Source organism: Nerophis ophidion, linkage group LG08, assembly GCF_033978795.1.
Source record: "Nerophis ophidion isolate RoL-2023_Sa linkage group LG08, RoL_Noph_v1.0, whole genome shotgun sequence".
Taxonomy (NCBI): Eukaryota; Metazoa; Chordata; class Actinopteri; order Syngnathiformes; family Syngnathidae; genus Nerophis; species Nerophis ophidion.
The window spans coordinates 46,754,454-46,778,000 of record NC_084618.1 but is presented as its reverse complement, the minus strand read 5'-3'; the positions used below and the strand labels follow the sequence as shown (position 1 = coordinate 46,778,000).

Below are 23,547 nucleotides of genomic sequence, written 5' to 3'. Positions count from 1 at the left end.
AGAGGATCTTTTCTGATCTCTTGTCTCTTACCGGAGTAATCAGCCATAATCTGATTCTTAAACTTAATTCTGTTATCTGCATACTTTTTTGAGTGTGTAACAGACACTTAAAGAGAAACTACATGCTTTTATCAAAATAAATGTGGTTAAATACACACAAAGAAAACTCATGGGGAAACTCTCACTTCTCTGAGACTGAAAGCATACCGGGGCTACAAAACCAGCCCGAGATGAACGTTTTACAAAATCCACAATTCAGATGTTATTACGGTTTTGTGACACAATTTTTGGTTTGGTTTAAGGTTCTTTTTAACACCCCTGAATACTATATATCCCAATATACCACTATTTCTCAGTTGTGGTTATTACAAAATTATCTTAAAAATGGCTCCTGAAGTAAATACAATCAAACATTCCTTTTATTGACACAATATATCATCGGACAATTTTGATCAGTATTTCAGGTCAAAGCAAATTCATGGTATAACATAAAAGTGCAGCACCAATAACTGCTTTAAAAATGTATATACCTAAAAGTATAATAAAGCACACATGAAGATGCAAAGGTTATTATTTGAACACTGTCAAGTTATTAACTTACCAATTAAGATGTTTTAAAGATTGGTTGTGTCAACAACAGCTGTCTATCATTAGCATGGTGGTTTTTTTTGTATTTTTCACTCAGCTTTTGGATGGCAAGCGGTCATAACATTTGTAAGAACAAAAAGACAAAACATGTCACCGGACACGTATAGTCATTTGGCAAGAGATGAGTTTCATAGTTTTTTCGCACACTTGTGTTTGAGCTGGCGTCTTCGAGGCCTGAGTGAGTCCCAGAGGCAGGCAGGGAAATCACCCGGGAAGGTTGCAGGGCAGCCAACTAAAGTGTTGGCACGGCTGCATTGAGATCTGTGACAAAAGGGGATCCAATATAGTAGCGAGAGTCCCGTCCAAAGTGGAGCCAGCAGGAAACCATCCCAAGCGGAGGCGGATCAGCAGCGCAGAGATGTCCCCAACCGATACACAGGCGAGCGGCCCATCCTGGGTCCCGACTCTGGACAGCGAGTACTTCATTCATGGCCACCGGACCGGACATAGGAGAAAAAGAAAAGAAACAGCAGATCAACTGGTCTAAAAAGGGGGTCTATTTAAAGGCTAGAGTATACAAATGAGTTTTAAGATGAGACTTAAAGGCCTACTGAAATTAGATTTTCTTATTGAAACGGGGATAGCAGGTCCATTCTATGTGTCATACTTGATCATTTCGCGATATTGCCATATTTTTGCTGAAAGGATTTAGTAGAGAACATCCACGATAAAGTTCGCAACTGTCGATGTTAAGAGAAAAGCCCTGCCTTTACCGACGATGACGTCACCCGTTGATGGCTCCTCACATCCTCACATTTTTTTTTTTAATGGAAGCCTCCAACAAAAAGTGCTATTCAGACCGAGAAAACGACAATTTCCCCATTAATTTGAGCGAGGATGAAAGATTTGTGTTTGAGGATATTGATAGCGACGGACTAGAGAAAAAAAAAAAAAGAGTTAAAAAAAAAACGCGATTGCATTGGGACGGATTACCATGTATTTAGACACATTTACTAGGTTAATTCTGGGAAATCCCTTATCTTTCTATTGTGTTGCTAGTGTTTTAGTGGGTCAAATAGTACCTGATAGTCGGAAGGGTGTCTCCACGGGTGTCTTGACGCGCAGTGTCTCAGGGGAGTCGACGGCAGCTATGGACGGCACAAGCTCAGCTTTTCTCCGGTAAGAACTGACTTTTTAACCACAATTTTCTTACCAAAACCTGCTGGTTGACATGTGGTTGGGATCCATGTTGGCTTGACCGCGCTCTGATCCATAGGAAAGTTTCACCTCCAGGAATTTTAAACAAGGAATCACCGTTTCTTTGTGTGGCTAAGGGCTAAAGCTTCCCGTTCTATCTTTCTACTGTGACTTCTCCAATATTAATTGAACAAAATGCAAAAGATTCAGCAACACAGATGTCCAAAATACTGTATAATTATGCCGTTAAAGCAGACGACTTTTAGCTGTGTGTGTGTGCAGCGCTCATACTTCCTAAAAACCCGTGACGTCTTGCGTACACGTCATTATTACACGACGTTTCGAAGACGAAACTCCCGGGTTACTTAAAATTGTAATTTAGTAAACTAAAAAGGCTGTATTGGCATGTGCTGCAATGTTAATATTTCATCATTGATAAATAAACTATCAGACTGCGTGGTGGGTAGTAGTGGGTTTCAGTAGGCCTTTAGGTTTTAGTGGGAACGATTGTTTGTGAGGGGATGCCTGCCCTGTAAACACCTGTGAACACGATTACGTGCAGCATTTTAGTCTCATCATGTCAGTTTCTGTTACTCACCACATTTATGAGTAGATTACTTTTTCATTGGTCGATTCCGTTATTCCACCCGCCTTTTACGTGGAAATCATAGGGTCTTACGCTCCACACTTTAGTAACACACAGACAAAAAAAAAACGGAATCCGACAAACACAAATGTTTTTTTTCATAAGCCGTTCCATCCCCAATAAATACTCATTCTTTACTTCCACCTCCTTTAATAAAAATGTACTGTTCTTTGTCATGGGTGTTTTGGCGTTGTAGTGTGTCATATTCTGTTACTATGGTATGTACGCTTAAGTACAATAGATCTCGACTGACAACCCTATATACAGTACAGTCGTCCCTCACCACATTGCGCTTCAAATAATGCGGCTTAGGTGAGGTGGGGAAATTGTGGCAACCGGGCGGGAATATGTTTGCAGTAACATTTCAGATGTAGCGCCCTGCCATTCATTTATAAACATTTTATATGTGAATTATATTTATACAGCGCTTTTCTCAAGTGACTCAAAGCGCTTTACATAGTGACACCCAATATCTAATTCACTTTTAAACCAGTGTGGGTGGCACTGGGAGCAGGTGGGTAAAGTGTCTTGCCCAAGGACACAACAGCAGTAACTAGGATGGCACAAGCGGGAATCGAACCTGCAACCCTCAAGTTGCTGGCACGGCCACTCTACCAACCAAGCTATGCCGCTTCTTACCACAAAACGAGCCCCTTCAGATCGCGAGACCTTAAGCACAGTTCTAGTTTTGCGTTTTAGGCGGGCCGGCCCTGTTAATAAGACCTTTTTACATTGGTAAATCATTAATTTGAGGAACAGCAGGACCTGATGGAAGTAGTTCAGGTTGTGGACATTCCAATAATGAATGGGTGAGTTTGAAAAAGGTCAATATAAATATGTACTAAATTTGGGAAGCCACCCTTAGAAGGGCCAGACAAAACAACTTTGAGCACACTAAAGTAATTCGAAATGAGTAAAAAATGTTGGCTGTCGTAGAAACCCGAGCGTGAATAATTGAGTTGTTCTACAAGAAGAAGTATTGTCTCCACTCTTAGGAGAGGGGGATAGATAGATAGATAGATAGATAGATAGATAGATGGATAGATAGTAATTAATTGATTTTTTCAGGAGAGTTCCTTTAGGAAAATTAAAACATGAGGAGCTGACCAGCCTGGCCGAAGCAACCTGAAAGCTCACCCCAGTGACCTAGATCCCCTGATGCCTTGTTTTAAGCCCACGGTCACAAATCTTGGTTTTAAATTCGACACTCATTTTAAATGGGGACAACAGATTAACTCTGTTGCTTGATCCAGTTTTTACCAACCTAAACTTTTAGCAAAAGTCAAATCAGTTTTATCTTTTAATGACTTTGAGCAGGTAATCCATGCTTTTATTTCATCCTGTTTGGACGACTGAAACTCACTTTATGTTGGAGTGAACCAGGTGTCACTTGCTCAATTGCAGTTGGTCCAGAAAGCTGCTGCTTGTCTTTTAACTGGCACAAAAAACATGAGCACCTTACCACCATTTTAGCATACCTTCACTGGCAACCAGTTCTTTTTGAAATTCATTTAAAAATGTTATTGTTTGTTTTTAAATCCCTGCATAGATCAGCACCACAATATATTTTTCAGACCTCTTAAAAATCTACACCCCCACAAGCTCTCTGAGGTCTGTGAAACAATTTCTTATTGTCGTTCCAAAAACCCAATGAAAATCCAGAGGGTATTGTGCGTTTTTTGTTGTGGCTCCAAAACTTTGGAATGATCTCCCTCTGGTTATTAGGACGTCTCCCTCTTAAATGAGTGTGAAATCACGTCTTAAAACATATTTTTACCCCTTGGCTTCCAAACCAGAATGAGAGTTGCGTGATCTTAGTCTATTTTCTTTTTTCTTATAGATTTTTTTTTTTTAAGTTAAATGTTTTTGACACTAGACTGTCCTTCATTTTATCATGCTTTTAAATGTGTACTTTAACTACTGTGCAGCACTTACTGAAACTTGTATTGTTTTGTTAAAATGTGCTATATAAAAGAAGTGGATTGGATTGGATGGTCTTTTTTAGGTCAAATGACATTTTAAATAGAGCAATTTACAATTCATATGTCCTCTCTTTTTTCACCTTTTCTATCAGTGCTACATGTTCCACATGTATGTGGGTGTTCGCGCAGGTGGGGGCATTGGTGACCAGATTGAGGACCCAGCAGGAGATGAGTATGAGATCTACCGCATCATCTTTGACATCACCTTTTTCTTCTTTGTCATCGTAATCCTTCTGGCCATTATTCAAGGTGAGAGGTGTAACCCAATGGCCCATAGTTGAGCAAAAGTACAATACTTTGTTGTCGTCGGGCCTGATTTTCTAAAGGTTTGCGTGCACTAAAACGTGCAAACTTGATAGCACACGCAAAGATGATCTACTAAATGTGAGGATTGCGTCTGTTCAGTGAGCAGAAGAAGGTGTTTTCATTACTATGCAGAATATATGCTGATCATCAAAACACCCACAGTACTGGAAGAAAATATAATTATTTAGCAAGTCGCAATGTGATTTATCAACACTCATCACTGTTTTGCAAGCACTATTTTGCATTTTATTTATCATTGCTCACGCTGCACAGACAGACAGACGATGGACGGACAGAGAATCCTCTGTCCGACGTGTGTGTCAACATTTTTGACGGTCAGAAATCAGACTGTTCAGCAACATCATTCTATAATCTTAAAGCTGTTATAGGATTTAAGGGTCTGATTAAAACAAATTCAATTAACATTTTTTGAATGACTATTTTTTTTGCAGAGAATAAATATTATATTTATTTTGTGAAAACAATAAAGCATGCATTTTTTTCCTTCTTGAGCGGAGTAAGTGCAGCCGCTCTCCAATGAGCGCACCTTAGGCGGTAAAAAGAAACGTGGTTTCAATGTAGATGAAAATGTAGTGGTAAATGTCTCCTGCATGTTTGAAAATATAGCAAAAAGCCTAGGACCATGATAACATGAATATGCAGTAAATGAGAGTGTCTCCATGGCTCATTTAAAGGAGCCATATGTAAGGATCTAGTACTGCATTCACAGTCAAAATGTTGTAGTCTCCTCCTCATCTGACTGAGGTTGCCAGATACGCAGCCGAATCCAGCTCAATACAACCAACACATTTTACACAGAATTTAGGCTGTTTTGAAGGAAGAAGTACGTCATGCCTGCGTACAATATCACAACAAATGGCAATCATATCATTATTGTCAGTACTATCAGAAAACAAATTCTAAAACGAACTACAGCCAATGCTAGCAATGTTTATATGAAAATGAAAATAAGTAGAGCATGCTTAGCAGCCTAATGGACGCCCAAAACTGAAGAGACATTTTACCAAGGTATGCCTAGAGGCTACTCTTTCAAACGTTTCATATTGCCATATAACTTGGTCAATGTAGTCCACAATATGCAAACACAAATGAGGAATTATTTTATAATGTTATTTAGCTATCTCTATACGTTTCACATTGCCATGACAACCGTGCTAATGCTGCAACCCATTTCCTTAACGTATCAGCATATTGAGAATGAAATAGGCACTGACACTACCCATATCCGTGTAGGTTTTATTTGTCGAAATTATATTTTGCCCTGTCAGTTGAATGACACATAGACATACAGGCTAGTATATTTCCCCCGTTAACCAGTATGTCGATGTGTCATCAAGTGGGCAATACTTATGTTCCTATTGACTGGGCAAGAATGCTAAGCATTCGTTGCACGAACATATTAGATTTGTGAGACAAGATCGTAGAGTGTATTGGACAATATAGTTTACATACAAAATTTTAATTTCCATTTATTGCAAGTAAAAATAAATCCTGAAGGCCTTACTTACCTATCTAGGAGGAAAGTAGCAAGTTTGGCATCAGATGAAAAAATCTTCTTCGCCTTCAATCATCTCCATCTTTTAAAGGCATCCCGATACAAATCCTCTTTTTGTTCCTGGCTTTGTCATGAATAAGTTGGGAATCGTAACGAGGAGTTATAGATTTAATAAGGTATGACATATTTAATAACTTTACCAATGGCAGTATTTCAACGAAAATGTAACACACTCACTGACTTTCTAATTGGTTAAACGGTGGAGGGCGGGATATCAAAATGAAAACAACAAGTTTTTAGGGCTGTAAATCTAATTTTGAAATGAACATTTCCCGGCTGAACTATTTTTTATCAGTTATAGAGGTATTCGGAAAGAACATGATTTATTAGTGCCTTTTGACATACCAGGGCTATTTAATAATTACTTGACATTAAATACATTATATAATAAATACATTTGGCTCCTTTAAATAAGGCTGTGTGCACCACTTTGCAATTGCACAGTCTTAGTAAATAGAATGCAACACGCCCAGTAATAATGCACACTATTTTATTGTTTGCACATACTGTTCAGCGCAAGGTATTTGGGTCTTAGTGAATCCGTCCCTTTGCGTGTTTTCTGCTGTGTGCGCACAGTATGTCTTCTTGCATTATTCAGTACCCATGAATGGCTGTTTACCTTTTCCTTTTCAATACGTTTCAGTTAACTTAATTCTCAGTTCATTGCTCGAGAAGGAGCACTGAAGACTTCTGAAACTAACCACCGCACAGTTTACCTAAAAGGAAGTTTAAGTGAACTATAATGCAGTTTGCATTTACAATGTAGGCCAAAACTTACATAGCCCATTTCCCCTAGCTCTAATTGGCATTTTAACAATACAACATTTGGAATGTCTTCTAGTATAAAACAGGGTTATACGGTATACAGGTATTAGTATGGTACCGCTATACTAATGAATCTTTCGGTTCTAACAGGGTTATACGGTATACAGGTATTAGTATGGTACCGCTATACTAATGAATCTTTCGGTTCTATACCGCCTCTAAAAAGTACCGCTCCCCGACACGTCGACTAGCTAGCGGCTAATGCTAACGGCTAATTTCTGCCTGCTGTCTGCAGTGTTGTCACTTCCTCAAAATTACTAGTCCTTGTGTCCTTGGAGGCAAATCTAGAACGAGAAAATCATGTATTAACCCTGTAGGACAAGTGATAGCTATGCATGCTGTACTACACAACACGACACACCAGAGTCATAATAACAAATGTTTCAAGAAAAGATCCAGATATGTCTAAATGTTAACCATTTAGATATTCATCTTATCTTTGATCACACTAATCACATGTGAAGAGAATACTTAGTCAACAGCCACACATCACATTAAAGGTGGCTGTATGAACAACGCCAACACTGTCATAAACATGTGCCATACAGTGAAACCACACTAAACAACAATGATAAACACATTTTGGGAGAATATTTGCACCGCAACACAACACAAACACTACAGAACAAATTCCCAGAATTCCTTGCAGCACCAACTCTTCTGGGATGATACTATATAAACAAACGCCATTGGTGGAGCTACACATAACATCCACTGTAATGATACCAAGTACAGGAGCTTATCTCGTCAATACTACTATGACTATGTCAATATTATTTAACATCACTAAATCTTCTTTTGTTTAAAAAAAAAAATTATATTATGTTTATAAACTCAGGAAATATGTCCCTGGACACATGAGGACTTTGAATATGACCAAGGTATGATCCTGTAACTACTTGGTGTCCGATTGATACCCAAAGTTGTGGTAGCATCCAAAACTAATGTAAAGTATCTAACAAAAGAAGAATAAGATTATTACATTTTCATAAAAGTGTAGATACAACATGTTAATACAGAAAACAACCAGATATTAACAGTAAATGAACAAGTAGATTAGTAATCCATTTTTATAGTTTGTCCCTCATAATGTTTACAAAATAATAGAATAATAAATGACACAATATGTTACTGTATATGTCAGCGGACTAATTAGGGGGCTGTGTTTGTTTGCTTACTAATAAAAGACGAGTTGTTTTGTATGTTCACTATTTTATTTAAAGACAAATTTGCAATAATAAACATATGTTTCATGTACACTAAGATGTTTTGTTCAAATAAAGCCAATAATGACATTTTTTGTGGTCCCCTTTATTTAAAAAATACTGAAAATTACAGAAATATTTTGGTACCAAAATATTTGTATCGGGACAACACTAGTACAAACAATACAGGTGGTCCTTGGGTTAGAAGCAAATTCAATTCCCACGGTGCATTGTACTGTAAGTAAAATTTTAGTGTAAGTCAAAATTCAAAAAATTCTGGGCAAATTTTTATGAAGCTTTTAAGAAATGTCATAAAAGTGGTTCGATTTAGGGGTTGATCTTGATTTTTTTCTATGTTACCTTACGTTTATGTTAGGAAGCTGTGCGAATGCCCTAATAACATAATTAACTTAAAGGTCTGTTAGATAAAACTGGATATTGGTGACCTTCACCATCTCCTTTTTGTATATTTTAGGTCTAATTATTGATGCATTCGGAGAACTGCGAGATCAACAAGAGCAAGTGAAAGAGGACATGGAGGTGAGGCAAACACAAGAGAAAAACACACTTTTGTTACAAAGTAATTGAATTTACACACGATAGGACTAATGAGTAAAAGGCTTGTTAAAACATCAGATAATAATTGAATATTGCATTTTTTTTATTCCAGACCAAGTGTTTTATATGTGGAATAGGCAATGACTACTTTGATACAGTTCCACATGGCTTTGAAACACACACTCTACAGGAGCACAACCTAGCCAATTACCTGTGAGTATATCTGGGATTTTCTGCATTGAGGTTGTGATTTGTTTTTTGTTCTGGGAGATTTACAACATTTGCTACAAAAGGAATTGTGTACTTTGTTTAAAAAGAAACAAAGCCTACTTTGTGCATGAAAAAAGCATTAAAAAAAAAAACATTTAAATGACTGCTCCATATGTAAGAACGCTTAAACATAAGTGTAAAAGTGAGTTTTTAAAAGTAAGTCATTTTTTTTGTTAAGTTTAATCATTGTTAAAGAATAAAACACGTTATTTGAATGTGGAAGAAAGGCATCTGCCAGAACTTGTTGCATATGGAACACACTTAATTTTAATGTTGCACAGGCTCTAGTTATAGTCTTCTCCCTGGAGGTGGATCACCCAGCTATTAGCATTAGGTCTACTGCCTGTCCTGAACACATCACTGGCTGAGCCAAGTTTATGCGATTTTTGGAGCAAATGAAACGAGAGACAGCGGCTGCTGTCAATACAACAAATAGTTTGTTTGTTTTGGTGTGATTACGGCAGAAAGTGACCATTTTTACTAGATGTTACTTTGGTTGCTGACATTGTTTTGGTCTCTTTACGACTGACAGTCATAACCTTTACTCAAAAGGATTGTTGATGCAGACAACCTCATTCTCGTCCTTAAAATGTGCTGGCAGAGGTCATTATTGTTTTATCCTTTGTAACAAATTGTTTTCGCCTCTAGATATGTATGCCGAGTATGTGTATTTATTGGTACCACTTCCCAATTGGGTCGGTCCATTAACCGTGAAGAGTCTGGACTAATGATACTGCTGTCTGTATTTTTTGTTCCAGCTGACTGACGTAATTATGACACATTCACACTCACATTCAGTTCAGCTGCCACTGCTACACATAAAGTCGGTTTCAAATAATGACAAATGAGGAAGCAACACCACACAAACATTTGTAATGAACAATATTTCCTCCACAAAAGTTCCTCAAAGTCACGCACCCTGTGTCAGTTTGAAGTGATCGCACTTTCATCTCCTAAGGAGTGATCAAGGGTGATGGGTCAAAGGCAGAGAATAATTTCGCCACACCTATTGTGTGTGTGACTATGATTGGTACTTTAACTTAACTTTTTTACTCACAAGTCACGACTCAGTTTTATCAACCATTCTCCTGGCAATCCTATAATCTACATGCCAATATTAATCCCCTGAAAAAAGTGGAAAGGGAGGTAACATAATAATCTAGAAAGTTGCTTTGAAGCAAGACAGCATCCACTGTGACTAACAGGTCTTTGGGTGCCGTCTGACGCAACTCCATTGCGTCGTCCTTGTGTGTCATTAAAAGACATCTTGATTACATTTTTTTCAGTTCCTTCTGTCTCTTGACTACAAACTGGAGGATCGAGCATTGCTCACTTAATCTTTTTTTTTATATATATATTACACACTACACACACACGTACATTGGTAGCTGTTAACACTCGATAGGGCTTTCGGTCTGTCATTTATATACGTCCATGTTCAACATAAAAACCAATAATTCCTATTACAAAATGCACACCCAAATAACATGCTAATTAATAGTATTGATTTGTATGGTATATTTGATATGATATACTTACTATATGAATGGTATGTGGTCTACGCAGGCATTTCGTACATAACAATTATTTCCAACTGAATGTAATTGTAATGAATAGAAACACAGTGATAGATCTGTGGGCTCTTTACAAGAAGATGACATAACTGCATTTTACCTTACACTGCACACATAGTTGACTTCTGTCAGACTTAAAAAACAGGTGTTGATAAAAGACTTCCCTGCTCTCAGATGTTACATGTTGGAGGCAATGTTCCCTCTAATTTTTCATGTGTGTAAGCAAACGCACAAACTCCCTGAGCATTCAGTGGAGCACATGTGAGCAACAATCAGACGTGCACACTGTGGGCACACCAGCGTCACACCTGTCCCAAACCTGGCATCATAACAATTTAAATGTTTTATTAAATAATTTTCATATATATGTGATCTTGCCCTTTTACAATGACAATAACAACACAACATGTTTTTCATGAACTATGTGCTAGTATTGTATGTCTGGCTGCGGGTCCTGCCTTTAAAATAAATATTACCCCTTTCAGAGATTACATTTAGTTCCTGTAACTTTCTGTCTGTAAAATACATCTTTTTATTAGCATTTATGAAATCTAGTGACAATATTTCATGAATCCTTAGATTAACATTCTTAATAAATGGCTATAAAATAAGCACACATCTGATTGAGGAGTCAGAGTGTTACAACCTGGCATTTACACATTGTGTGCCGTTGGGGTTGTCCGACTTTTTGTGTGGCCATAAACGCAACACTGGCTAAGTGCCATGAGTGCTTGTGTTGGTGCAGGTGAGAGAGCGAGCGGCTTCTGTTGAAACGACGGATGACAAAGTTGGTTTAAGCCTGGTTTGTATGGCAGAAAATTACCAGTTTTTATAGATAAAAGTTTTTTTTACTCATGTTTTTGGTGTGGTTACAAACAGTTTTGCTCAATGAAGTGATTGATGGAATTCCTGTCCGTAAAGTGTCTTGACAGAAGATACCGTATTTCCTTGAATTGCCGCCGGGGCGCTAATTAATTTAAAACCTCTTCTCACTCCTGCGCTTACCAAAGGCATGCGGTAAAAGTAAGCATGCGCTAATTATTTTAAAACCTCTTCTCACTCCGGCACTTACCAAATGTATGCAGTAAAAATTAGAGTGTGATGTAAGCTTGGACCTTAAATCCTACTGAATAGCTCTTAATCTTCTTTCCTTTATGCGATTTCAAAATACCGGTATTGAAATCAGCCTCCTCCATTTTGAAAATGATGACGGGGGAAGTGTCACTCGTGATGTCACGAGTTTGACCAGGTGGTAATACTAAGCATGCGCTAATTATTTTAGGAAGCGAGTTTGACCTGGCAGTAATTCAAAGCCGGCGCATACTATATGCCCTGCGGCAATTCAAGGAAATACGGTAATTGAACTGTGTTGGCAAAGATTGTTTTATTCATCGGGGCAACTCTTGTTGTCACTTGTCACTCATAGAGTTGCATTGCAAAATCATACAGAATAAATTGTAATGTGTTTATTTTGTTTAAAGTTCAGATGGAATTTTTTGATTTTCTGCGCGGCATTAATTTGCTGTGTGCAGAGGACGCGTGAGCAGTGCGCAATTGCGCAGGCGCGCACCTTCGAGTGAACGTTGGTTGGAGGTGTTTTTGTTTAATTTTTACTATTATAAATGTAATTCAAATGTAATTTTCACATATTTAGTTTCACAAATTACATAAAGTACTGATAAATACTGGTATCGATAAGGAATAGCGATAAAATCCTAACGATAACATCCCGAGTCACATGTCATTCAGTGTTGCATTGAAAAATGGTACAGAAGAAATGGCTACGTGTTTATTTTGTTTAGAGTTTAGGTTGGATTTTGTGCGCTGCATACATTTTTCGTGCGCGGAGGACACTAGAACATGTAATTGTGAATACTAAGCCAAATGATCTTTTTTTTACTTATTGGTCTTGACAGAAGTACCAAATCACAAGTATGAAAACCGCCTTATATTTTTTAAATGGGTTTAATGCATATATTAGTTATATAATAGTTTTTTGCGCAATTATTGGAATGTGTGTATTTCTCTAACAATGTGTTTGTGTTGCAGATTCTTTGTGATGTATCTTATCAACAAAGATGAAACAGAACACACAGGCCAGGTAAACCTGCTTATTTTTTCTCTGTATGAGTACTGTATTACTATGATTGATTTTTGTACTTAGTACCAATTATTCAGTATTATTTTAATCTTCACAGTTGGCTCCATGACATACCCGTCTGATCAAATCTTTTTCTTCAAGAAAAATATTACTCTTGAAATGTAATGATATTTTCAATCCATTCAATTTCTTCCGCTTGTCTGGGTTGCAGAGGTCAGTCTAAGTTAGGAAGCTCATAGGTTTCTTTGCCTTTGGCCACTTCCTCCAGTTCCAAGGGTACATCGAGGTGTTCCCAGGCCAGCCTTACTGTTTCCTAAGTCTACTCTGCGGCCTCCTCTTGTTTGGGCATTCCCAGAACATCTGGGTGCACTTCTCTTCACCTGAGTGCCTTAGACATGCAGTTATGACATGATGGATCATCTCTGGCTGCACTTAAAGGAAAGCTGGGTTATTTCAACCGGTCTTTGGCACATAGGCATAGATCACTGTCAGAGCTCATTTGGCAACCCAGAGGCACAATTGCTCACACTCAGTTTGGGATTTGTAAGAAACAAGTTAGGGGTGCTATTGATAAGTCCACACCTGATAGACATCTTTTTCCAGCAGTAACTCAGAATAAAGTCCAACCCTTCTCAAAAGAGTTTGGTTCCAGCACTCAAACTGCGGGTCGAATCGAGTCTGACTAAATCTAGAACCTCTTTACCAAACCCATCAGCTCAGGCTCCCTCTGTTATATAAGCACTAGATTTAGTTAAGACCCAGGCTCCCGCCATCCACTGTCACACAAACTACATATCACTTGACCCTAACATAGCTTGGTGGGCGATCCTCTGTTTCTTACTTTGGTTCAGCCTGGTTGTGCCCCATGGGTGACGGGCACTTGTATGGTTAATGAGCTCAACATGTAAAAGAGTGCCATTCGGGGTTGTCCTCGGCACCTGCCACACCTTCACTGATCTTGACTACGCTGACGACATAGCGCTCCTGGCTCTCCTCATGGACAACCTCCTAGACGCCCTTCGCTCATTCAGTCAAAACGCATCAACCCTCAGCCCCTGCGTCAGCTTGCCGAAGACAAAGATTCAGTTGTCTAACTGATACAACCTGTCTGGTATAATTGCAACAAGGAGCCACTCAGACACAAATTGTAATCTGTTCAAGAGTTCTATTACTTTGGATCAACCCCATCCACCTCCAGTGACATAACTGCTGACCTCTGCTGCTGTCGTGCACTCGCCAGCTCCGCTCTAGCTTTCCTCTTTTCTGCCTGGAATGTCAACGTATCCGCCCACCACAAGATGTGGTTGTAACTCACGTTGGAGATTCTGATCTGGACCTATGGCAGCGAGACTTGGGCTTGTTCAGCCACCATCAACAGGACCATCAATGGTTTTGATTTCCGAGCCCTCCGCCGTAAGGTAAGACCACGTAACAAAGGAGGCCATCAGGGCGGGGTTCTGGCCAGCCCCCTCTAGACTAGCTCATCAACGCCACTCTGCTACAACTTTTCGGCCACCTGTGTCAGCACGATCACCATGTGTGCAGCAATCGTCCTAATGAGTAACTTTCAACCACTGGCGACGTCCAAGAAGCAGATTTAAGACACGCTGGGAAGACACCATCCAGAACATCCTGAACACATCTGAGACTAGACATGACTATCGACGGGCCAACAGAACTGGCTAATGACTGGCAGATCCTTCACAATCCTTATGTGAGACAAGATATCCTTATGCATTCTAAATAATAAATAAATGCGAGCAAAAGTCTGCTTACAATGTTGAACCTATAGGTGTCACTCTATTCTACCTATAAAGCACTCTAAAAAATATACAAAAGCCTCCATCAAGGTTTGATATACATGATGTATGTACAGTATATATGTAAAGTAGTAACAGGCACATTTGTAATAACATGTAATATTTATGTATTTTGATGATTTTAAGCATACGCTGCACATTAATTTCACAAACACTACACGATCACTTATCCTTCGACAATATCACTGATTATTACTCACTGCAGACTCCATGAGAGCTAACAAACACAATAAAACATTGCTTACTGTACAATGTCTGGATGTTAATATATTCCCATTTAAATAAGGAATGACTCATATTCCTTGCAAAGAAAAAAGGGGGTATAAACTAAGCGTCTTTTCTTTGGCCAACTTCTCATATTATGTCCTCATCCTTTTACAAACCCCATTTACATATGAGTTGGGAAATTGTGTTAGATGTAAATATAAACGGAATACAATGATATGCAAATCCTTTTCAGCCCATATTCAGTTGACTGGACTACTAAGACAAGATATTTGATGTTCAAACTTATGAAATCTTTTTTTTTTTTGCAAAAAAAATTAACTTAGAATTTCATGGCTGCAACACGTGCCAAAGTAGTTGGGAAAGGGCATGTTCACCACTGTTGGATCACCTTTTCTTTTAACAACACTCAATAAATGTTTGGGAACTGAGGAAACTATTTGTTGAAGCTTTGAAAGTGGAATTCTTTCCCATTATTGTTTTATGTAGAGCTTCAGTCGTTCAACAGTCCAGGGTCTCCGCTGTCGTATTTGATGCTTCATAATGCGCCACACATTTTCGTTGGGAGACAGGTCTGGACTGCAGGCGGGCCAGGAAAGTAACCGCACTCTTTTTTTAGGAAGCCACACTGTTGTAACGTGCTAAATGTGGCTTAGCATTGTCCATCCATCATCCATCCATCATCTTCCGCTTATCCGAGGTCGGGTCGCGGGGGCAACAGCCTAAGCAGGGAAATCCAGACTTCCCTCTCCCCAGCCACTTCGTCTAGCTCTTCCCGGGGGATTCCGAGGCGTTCCCAGGCCAGCCGGGAGACATAGTCTTCCCAACGTGTCCTGGGTCTTCCCCGTGGCCTCCTACCGGTTGGACGTGCCCTAAACACCTCCCTAGGGAGGCGTTCGGGTGGCATCCTGACCAGATGCCCGAACCACCTCATCTGGCTCCTCTCGATGTGAAGGAGCAGCGGCTTTACTTTGAGTTCCTCCCGGATGGCAGAGCTTCTCACCCTATCTCTAAGGGAGAGACCCGCCACACGGCGGAGGAAACTCATTTCGGCCGCTTGTACCCGTGATCTTATCCTTTCGGTCATGACCCAAAGCTCATGACCATAGGTGAGGATGGGAACGTAGATCGACCGGTAAATTGAGAGCTTTGCCTTCCGGCTCAGCTCCTTCTTCACCACAACGGACCGGTACAACGTCCGCATTACTGAAGACGCCGCACCGATCCGCCTGTTGATCTCACGATCCACTCTTCCCTCACTCGTGAACAAGACTCCTAGGTACTTGAACTCCTCCACTTGGGGCAGGGTCTCCTCCCCAACCCGGAGATGGCACTCCACCCTTTTCCGGGCGAGAACCATGGACTCGGACTTGGAGGTGCTGATTCTCATTCCGGTCGCTTCACACTCGGCTGCGAACCGATCCAGCGAGAGCTGAAGATCCCGGTCAGATGAAGCCATCAGGACCACATCATCTGCAAAAAGCAGAGACCTAATCCTGCGGTTACCAAACCGGAACCCCTCAACGCCTTGACTGCGCCTAGAAATTCTGTCCATAAAAGTTATGAACAGAATCGGTGACAAAGGACAGCCTTGGCGGAGTCCAACCCTCACTGGAAATGTGTTCGACTTACTGCCGGCAATGCGGACCAAGCTCTGGCACTGATCGTACAGGGAACGGACCGCCACAATAAGACAGTCCGATACCCCATACTCTCTGAGCACTCCCCACAGGACTTCCCGAGGGACACGGTCGAATGCCTTCTCCAAGTCCACAAAGCACATGTAGACTGGTTGGGCAAACTCCCATGCACCCTCAAGAACCCTGCCGAGAGTATAGAGCTGGTCCACAGTTCCACGACCAGGACAAAAACCACACTGTTCCTCCTGAATCCGAGGTTCGACTATCCGACGTAGCCTCCTCTCCAGTACACCTGAATAAACCTTACCGGGAAGGCTGAGGAGTGTGATCCCACGATAGTTGGAACACACCCTCCGGTCCCCCTTCTTAAAGAGAGGAACCACCACCCCGGTCTGCCAATCCAGAGGTACCGTCCCCGATGTCCACGCGATGCTGCAAAGTCTTGTCAACCAAGACAGCCCCACAGCATCCAGAGCCTTAAGGAACTCCGGGCGGATCTCGTCCACCCCTGGGGCTTTGCCACCGAGGAGCTTTTTAACTACCTCAGCGACCTCAGCCCCAGAAATAGGAGAGTCCACCACAGATTCCCCAGGCACTGCTTCCTCATAGGAAGACGTGTTGGTGGGATTGAGGAGGTCTTCGAAGTATTCCTTCCACCTGTCCACAACATCCGCAGTCGAGGTCAGCAGAACACCATCCGTACCATACACGGTGTTGATAGTGCACTGCTTCCCCTTCCTGAGGCGGCGGACGGTGGTCCAGAATCGCTTCGAAGCCGTCCGGAAGTCGTTTTCCATAGCTTCCCCGAACTCTTCCCATGTCCGAGTTTTTGCCTCCGCGACCGCTGAAGCTGCACACCGCTTGGCCTGTCGGTACCTGTCCACTGCCTCCGGAGTCCTATGAGCCAAAAGGACCCGATAGGACTCCTTCTTCAGCTTGACGGCATCCCTCACCGCTGGTGTCCACCAAGGGGTTTTAGGATTGCCGCCCCGACAGGCACCAACTACCTTGCGGCCACAGCTCCGATCTGCCGCCTCGACAATAGAGGTGCGGAACATGGTCCACTCGGACTCAATGTCCAGCACCTCCCTCGTGACATGTTCAAAGTTCTTCCGGAGGTGGAAATTGAAACTTTGTCTGACAGGAGACTCTGACAGACGTTCCCAGCAGACCCTCACAATGCGTTTGGGCCTCCCAGGTCTGTCCGGCATCCTCCCCCACCATCGCAGCCAACTCACCACCAGGTGGTGATCGGTAGAAAGCTCCGCCCCTCTCTTCACCCGAGTGTCCATAACATGAGGCCGCAAATCCGATGACACAACTACAAAGTCGATCATGGAACTGCGGCCTAGGGTGTCCTGGTGCCAAGTGCACATATGGACACCCTTATGTTTGAACATGGTGTTTGTTATGGACAAACTGTGACGAGCACAAAAGTCCAATAACAAAACACCACTCGGGTTCAGATCCGGGCGGCCATTCTTCCCAATCACGCCTCTCCAGGTTTCACTGTCAACGTGAGCGTTGAAGTCTCCCAGTAGGACAAGGGAATCACCCGGGGGAGCACTTTCCAGTACTCCCTCGAGCGTTCCCAAAAAGGGTGGGTACTCTGAACTGCTGTTTGGTGCATAAGCACAAACAACAGTCAGGACCCGTCCCCCCACCCGAAGGCGGAGGGAGGCTACCCTTTCGTCCACCGGGTTGAACTCCAACGTACAGGCTTTGAGCCGGGGGGAAACAAGAATTGCCACCCCAACCCGTCGCCTCTCACTGCCGGCAACGCCAGAGTGGAAGAGGGTCCAATCCCTCTCAAGAGAAGTGGTTCCAGAGCCCTTGCTGTGCGTCGAAGTGAGTCCGACTATATCCAGCCGGAATTTTTCGACTTCGCGCACTAGCTCAGGCTCTTTCCCCCCCAGTGACGTGACGTTCCACGTCCCAAGAGCTAGCTTCTGTAGCCGAGGATCGGACCGCCAAGTGCCCTGCCTTCGGCTGTCGCCCAGCTCACAATGCACCTGACCTCTATGGCCCCTGCTATGGGTGGTGAGCCCATTGGAGGGGTGACCCACGTTGCCTCTTCGGGCTGTGCCCGGCCGGGCCCCATGGGAACAGGCCCGGCCACCAGGCGCTCGCCATCGTGCCCCACCTCCGGGCCTGGCTCCAGAGGGGGGCCCCGGTGACCCGCGTCCGGGCGAGGGAAATCTGGGTCCATGATGTTTCTTCTTCATAAAGGTCTTCGAGCTGCTCTTTGTCTGATCCCTCACCTAGAACCTGTTTGCCTTGGGAGACCCTACCAGGGGGCTTTATGCCCCCGGACAACATAGCTCCTAGGATCATTGGGACACGCAAACTCCTCTACCACGATAAGGTTGCAGCTCAGAGAGCATTGTCTTGCTGAAATAATCAGGGGCGTCTATGAAAAAGACGGCACTTAGATGGCAGCATATGTTGTTCCAAAACCTGTATGTACCTTTCAGCATTAATGGTGCCTTCACAGATGTGTAAGTTACCCATGCCTTGGGCACTAATGCACTCCCATACCATCACAGATGCTGGCTTTTCAACTTTGCGTCAATAACATTCTGGATGGTCCGCATGACACGATATCGAATATTTCCAAAAACAATTTGAAATGTGGACTCGTCAGACCAGAGAATACTTTTCCACTTGGCATCAGTCCATCTTAGATGATCTATGGCCCAGAGACGCGGTGGCGTTTCTGGATGCTGTTGATAAATGGCTTTCGATTTGCTTTAACTTGCACTTACAGATGTAGCGACAAACTGTATTGAGTGACAGTGTTTTTTTGAAGTGTTCCTGAGCCCATGTCGTGATATCCTTTAGAGATTGATGTCGGGATCGAAGGTCACGGTCATTCAATGTTGGTTTCCAGCCATGCCGCTTACATGGAGGGATTTTTCAAGATTCTCTGAACCTTTTGATTATACTATGGACCGTAGATGTTAAAATCCCTAAATGTCTTGCAATTGCACTTTGAGAAACGTTGTTCTTAAACTTTTTGACTATTTGCTCACGCAGTTGTGGACAAAAGGGTGTACCTTGCTCCATCCGTTCTTGTGAAAGACTGAGCATTTTTTTGGAAAGCTGTTTTAATAACCAATCATGACACCCACCTGTTCCAAATTAGCCTGCACACAATGATTATTTGCAAAAAAAAAATGTTTATCAGTTTGAACATCAAATATGTTGTCTTTGTAGCATATTCAACTGAATATGGGTTGAAAATGATTTGCAAATCACTATCGTCCATTTATATTTACATATAACACAATTTCCCAACTCATATGGAAACGGGGTTTGTATTATACAGGGGAGAGGCATTATTTTTTAATTTCTAGAATAAACTTTCAAGCTTCAAGGCGAGAAAGCCTTGAAGCTATTTGATGATGTCAGTATAACAGGATATATAAGCATGGAACCTCTCTTTGACAACATGCCGCTAATTCATTGTAATTAGCTTATAGTAACATTATCACTAATACTTGGTTAATATTCAGGTCAAGAAATGTAAATGGTGTATTGTTGGCAGTTTTTTTGGAAGGTTATTTAGAGGGCTTTATGGGCGGAATAAAGGACTCCATTGAAAGCAGACTGTTATTTAAGAGTTAGAATGCTTAAAAAAACGTATTTGTGTTCTTGTCCCTCAAAGATTGTGAAATATAGGCAACATGTTTTTTAAAAAGTGCAGTTCCCCTTTAAGATAATGTGTGTTGTTGATTTTCCCTGTATGAATACAATTGGAATTGGATTAATCAATCTGAATGTAAACATATCGGTTTTCCTTCTGTCTTGAAGGAATCTTATGTGTGGAAGATGTACCAGGAGCGCTGCTGGGAGTTCTTCCCTGCTGGTGATTGTTTCCGGAAACAGTATGAAGATCACCTCAACTGATACATCTACGGGATTCTGTCTGTTGTGGCCGTTCTTAAAGCACACGTGCTTCGAACTTTTTTAGCCAAACAGTAACAAAACTATTCCAACCCTGGCAGAGAGGACCAATGTATCTGAACTGTAAACTCAAGACTGATGACGACAAGTGTTCATCCAAGATCTTCCTCATTCAGCCACTTCCAGCACACTCATTTTGGAATGCTTTGTACATAACCAATAACATATTATAACGTATATATGAGACTGTTGGCATGCAACAACTGTCTTGCTCAAATAATGATTTTATTGTATTTCCTGTCACAGTAACAAGCAAGGAAACAAAAGAAAACACAAAAGGAACAACAGAAATAAGGAATTGATTCAAGGTTTACAGATGCGGGAGATGACAAGACGTTCTGTGTACTGTACAAAACTCTCACTGCATGTTGATACAGGAAGTGGGCCAGGTCTGCAATATATCTTTGACTACTCTTCTGCTGTTGTTAGCATCCATAACTGGTTATGCTACTCAAATTGTGCTAATTGGAAAAGACTGCATGCAACAAAAGAGCAGGAAGATGATCAAAGATGCTAAAACACAATACTTTTCTAGATTTTAACAAATAAAACCACTTTATTGGTTTGGATTAAAATAAAAGTCAGATGTTAATATCTTACCTGCTCTCTCTGTGTACATAAACATGTGTTTGTGTGTATGTGTGCGCGAGAGAATGTGTGTGAAGGGCTATACTTGGCAACAAAATCATAAAGGCCTACTGAAATGAGATTTTCTTACTCAAACGGGGATAGCAGGTCCATTCTGTGTCATACTTGATCATTTCGCGATATTGCCATATTTTTGCTGAAAGGATTTAGTAGAGAACATCCACGATAAAGTTTGCAACTTTTGGTTGCTAACAAAAAAGCCCTGCCTCTACCGGAAGTCGTAGACGACGACGTCACCCTTTAATGGCTCCTCACATCCTCACATTGTTTTTAATGGAAGCCTCCAACAAAAAGAGCTATTGGGACCGAGCTAACGACAATTTCCCCATTAATTTGAGCGAGGATGAAAGATTTGTGTTTGAGGATATTGATAGCGACGGACTAGAAAAAAAAAAACCGCCATTAGGATAATTCTGGGAAATCCCTTATCTTTCTATTGTGTTGCTAGTGTTTTAGTAAGTTTAATAGTACCTGATAGTCGGAAGGGAGTATCCACGGGTGTCTTGAGGCCAGTGTGTGATGGAAGTCGACGGCAGCTGTACGGACGGCACAAGCTCAGCTGATCTCCGGTAAGAGGCGACTTTTTACCACAATTTTCTCACTGCTGGTTGACAAGTGGTCGGGATCCATGTTCACTTGACCACTCTGATCCATAGTAAAGTTTCACCTCCGGGAATTTTTAACAAGGAATCCCTATGTGTTTGTGTGGCTAAAGGCTAAAGCTTCCCAACTCCGTCTTTCTACTTTGACTTCTCCATTATTAATTGAACAAATTGCAAAAGATTCAGAAACACAGATGTCCAAAATACTGTGTAATTATGCGGTTAAAGCAGACAACTTTTAGCTGTGTGTGTGCGCAGCGCTAATATTTCCTAACAGTCCGTGACGTCACGCGTACACGTCAGCATTCCGCGACGTTTTCAACAGGACACTTCGCGGGAAATTTAAAATTGCAATTTAGTAAACTAAAAAGGCCGTATTGGCATGTGTTGCAATGTTAATATTTCATCATTGATATATAAACTATCAGACTGTGTGGTCGGTAGTAGTGGGTTTCAGTAGGCCTTTAAGCAAATACCAGATTTGCACGATTGCTATTTCCTCACGTCCTTTTTTGAAAAGCTGGAGAAATAGGAGTCATGAAATTTCAATCAATGACTATCTTGCCATGTTATATACACTGATGAATACAGTAGTGCTAAGACATAGAATTTTATTTTGTTATGTGTCTGAACTACTCAAGAAAATTATATTGACATTTGCCCAGGTCCATTTAATCGGTGCTTGGCCTTATACAAAATACAATCTGTAATATGCTTTTAAAATGAGCAAAACTTCTAGATATAAATATTGTATGAAAAACAATGCAATAAAATGTTGCACAATTAACTACAGAAGTTTCATCAAGTTTTGTAATAATCATGTACAGTATTTATGTCGTAAAGGAGATGTATGCTTCTCCATCAGCAGCTTCTCCATATTTTCATGGATAAATGTCCTCCTCCCTTGGTTAGCGTCATTGACCACTCCTACTTGATTCGGGTGCAGGTGAGAAGCGCTACAGTATGCTCGTTCCACTTCACCAAGTAAATGACATGCTCGGTCATATTTTTTCAGTGAGGTTTTTTTTTTTTATTCAATGAATATCGTCTGCATTTTCTCCTTTACACTTGCTTTCTCCCGACCTATGATTGCAAAAACAAAGTTATGTCTTCAGCAGAGATTTGAACCACCAATCTCCTCACTGTCAGGCTGACTTGCTGAGCTATTTTTTACTAAATACAGAACGGATAAAACCATCCAGACTAAATGTATGTCTCACCAAAAAAAACAGCACTCAGAAGGTTACTGTAAATTGGATGATTGAATGTCTTTCTTCAATGTTGGTGTGCCACATACACCAGTTATGTGCAGTTATGAGCACAGGGAACTTAAGTAAAAAATATCCTGCCAAACAAGGTCCAGAGGTTTTGTTGACCATAGAAAATTACATCAACTTCAAGCTTAAGACTTGCTGGAAAAATGAATACAGAGAACGCAACACTAGACTCCAATGAGCACAGCAGACTAAAGGGAAAGGTTTAAGAAGGATCTTTATTACTTAATTGCACTGGAAGGAAAGAGAGAATTAAAATTAGAATTAATAGAAATAATAATAATGGCTTTGATTTATAATGATCAGCCCATCATCAATAATTTGTTTCTTTTTCAAAATAAATCAAATCTTCGCAGTTTTTTTGTTTCCTGTCTGCACTGTAATACGTCAAGTTTTGCTGACTTGACATGCCATATACTTTGAAAGATTATTTCAGAGTTTTTCTGCCCACTTTTCATTTACATTTTCACAGATAATAAATAAATATAGATCAATATGAAAAAAAAAGAAATACAATTTAAAAAAAAAAAAAATCCTTAATTGA

The 23,547-nt window shown here is 41.0% G+C and overlaps 1 protein-coding gene across 8 annotated transcripts in view; it reads left to right on the top strand.

Moving 5' to 3' along the window:
- ryr2a (ryanodine receptor 2a (cardiac)) overlaps nt 1-22,588 on the top strand; it is a 310,189-nt gene extending 287,601 nt beyond the window's left edge. For all 8 annotated transcript variants that reach the window (XM_061908696.1, XM_061908695.1, XM_061908691.1 and 5 more), the window contains 5 exons: nt 4,506-4,662; nt 8,801-8,865; nt 8,996-9,096; nt 12,777-12,828; nt 20,327-22,588. In XM_061908696.1, coding sequence (XP_061764680.1) covers nt 4,506-4,662; nt 8,801-8,865; nt 8,996-9,096; nt 12,777-12,828; nt 20,327-20,422 — 471 coding nt within the window. In that variant the 3' untranslated portion in view covers nt 20,423-22,588. The remainder of the gene's footprint in view (nt 1-4,505; nt 4,663-8,800; nt 8,866-8,995; nt 9,097-12,776; nt 12,829-20,326) is intronic.
- The last annotated feature ends 959 nt before the right edge of the window (nt 22,589-23,547 follow it).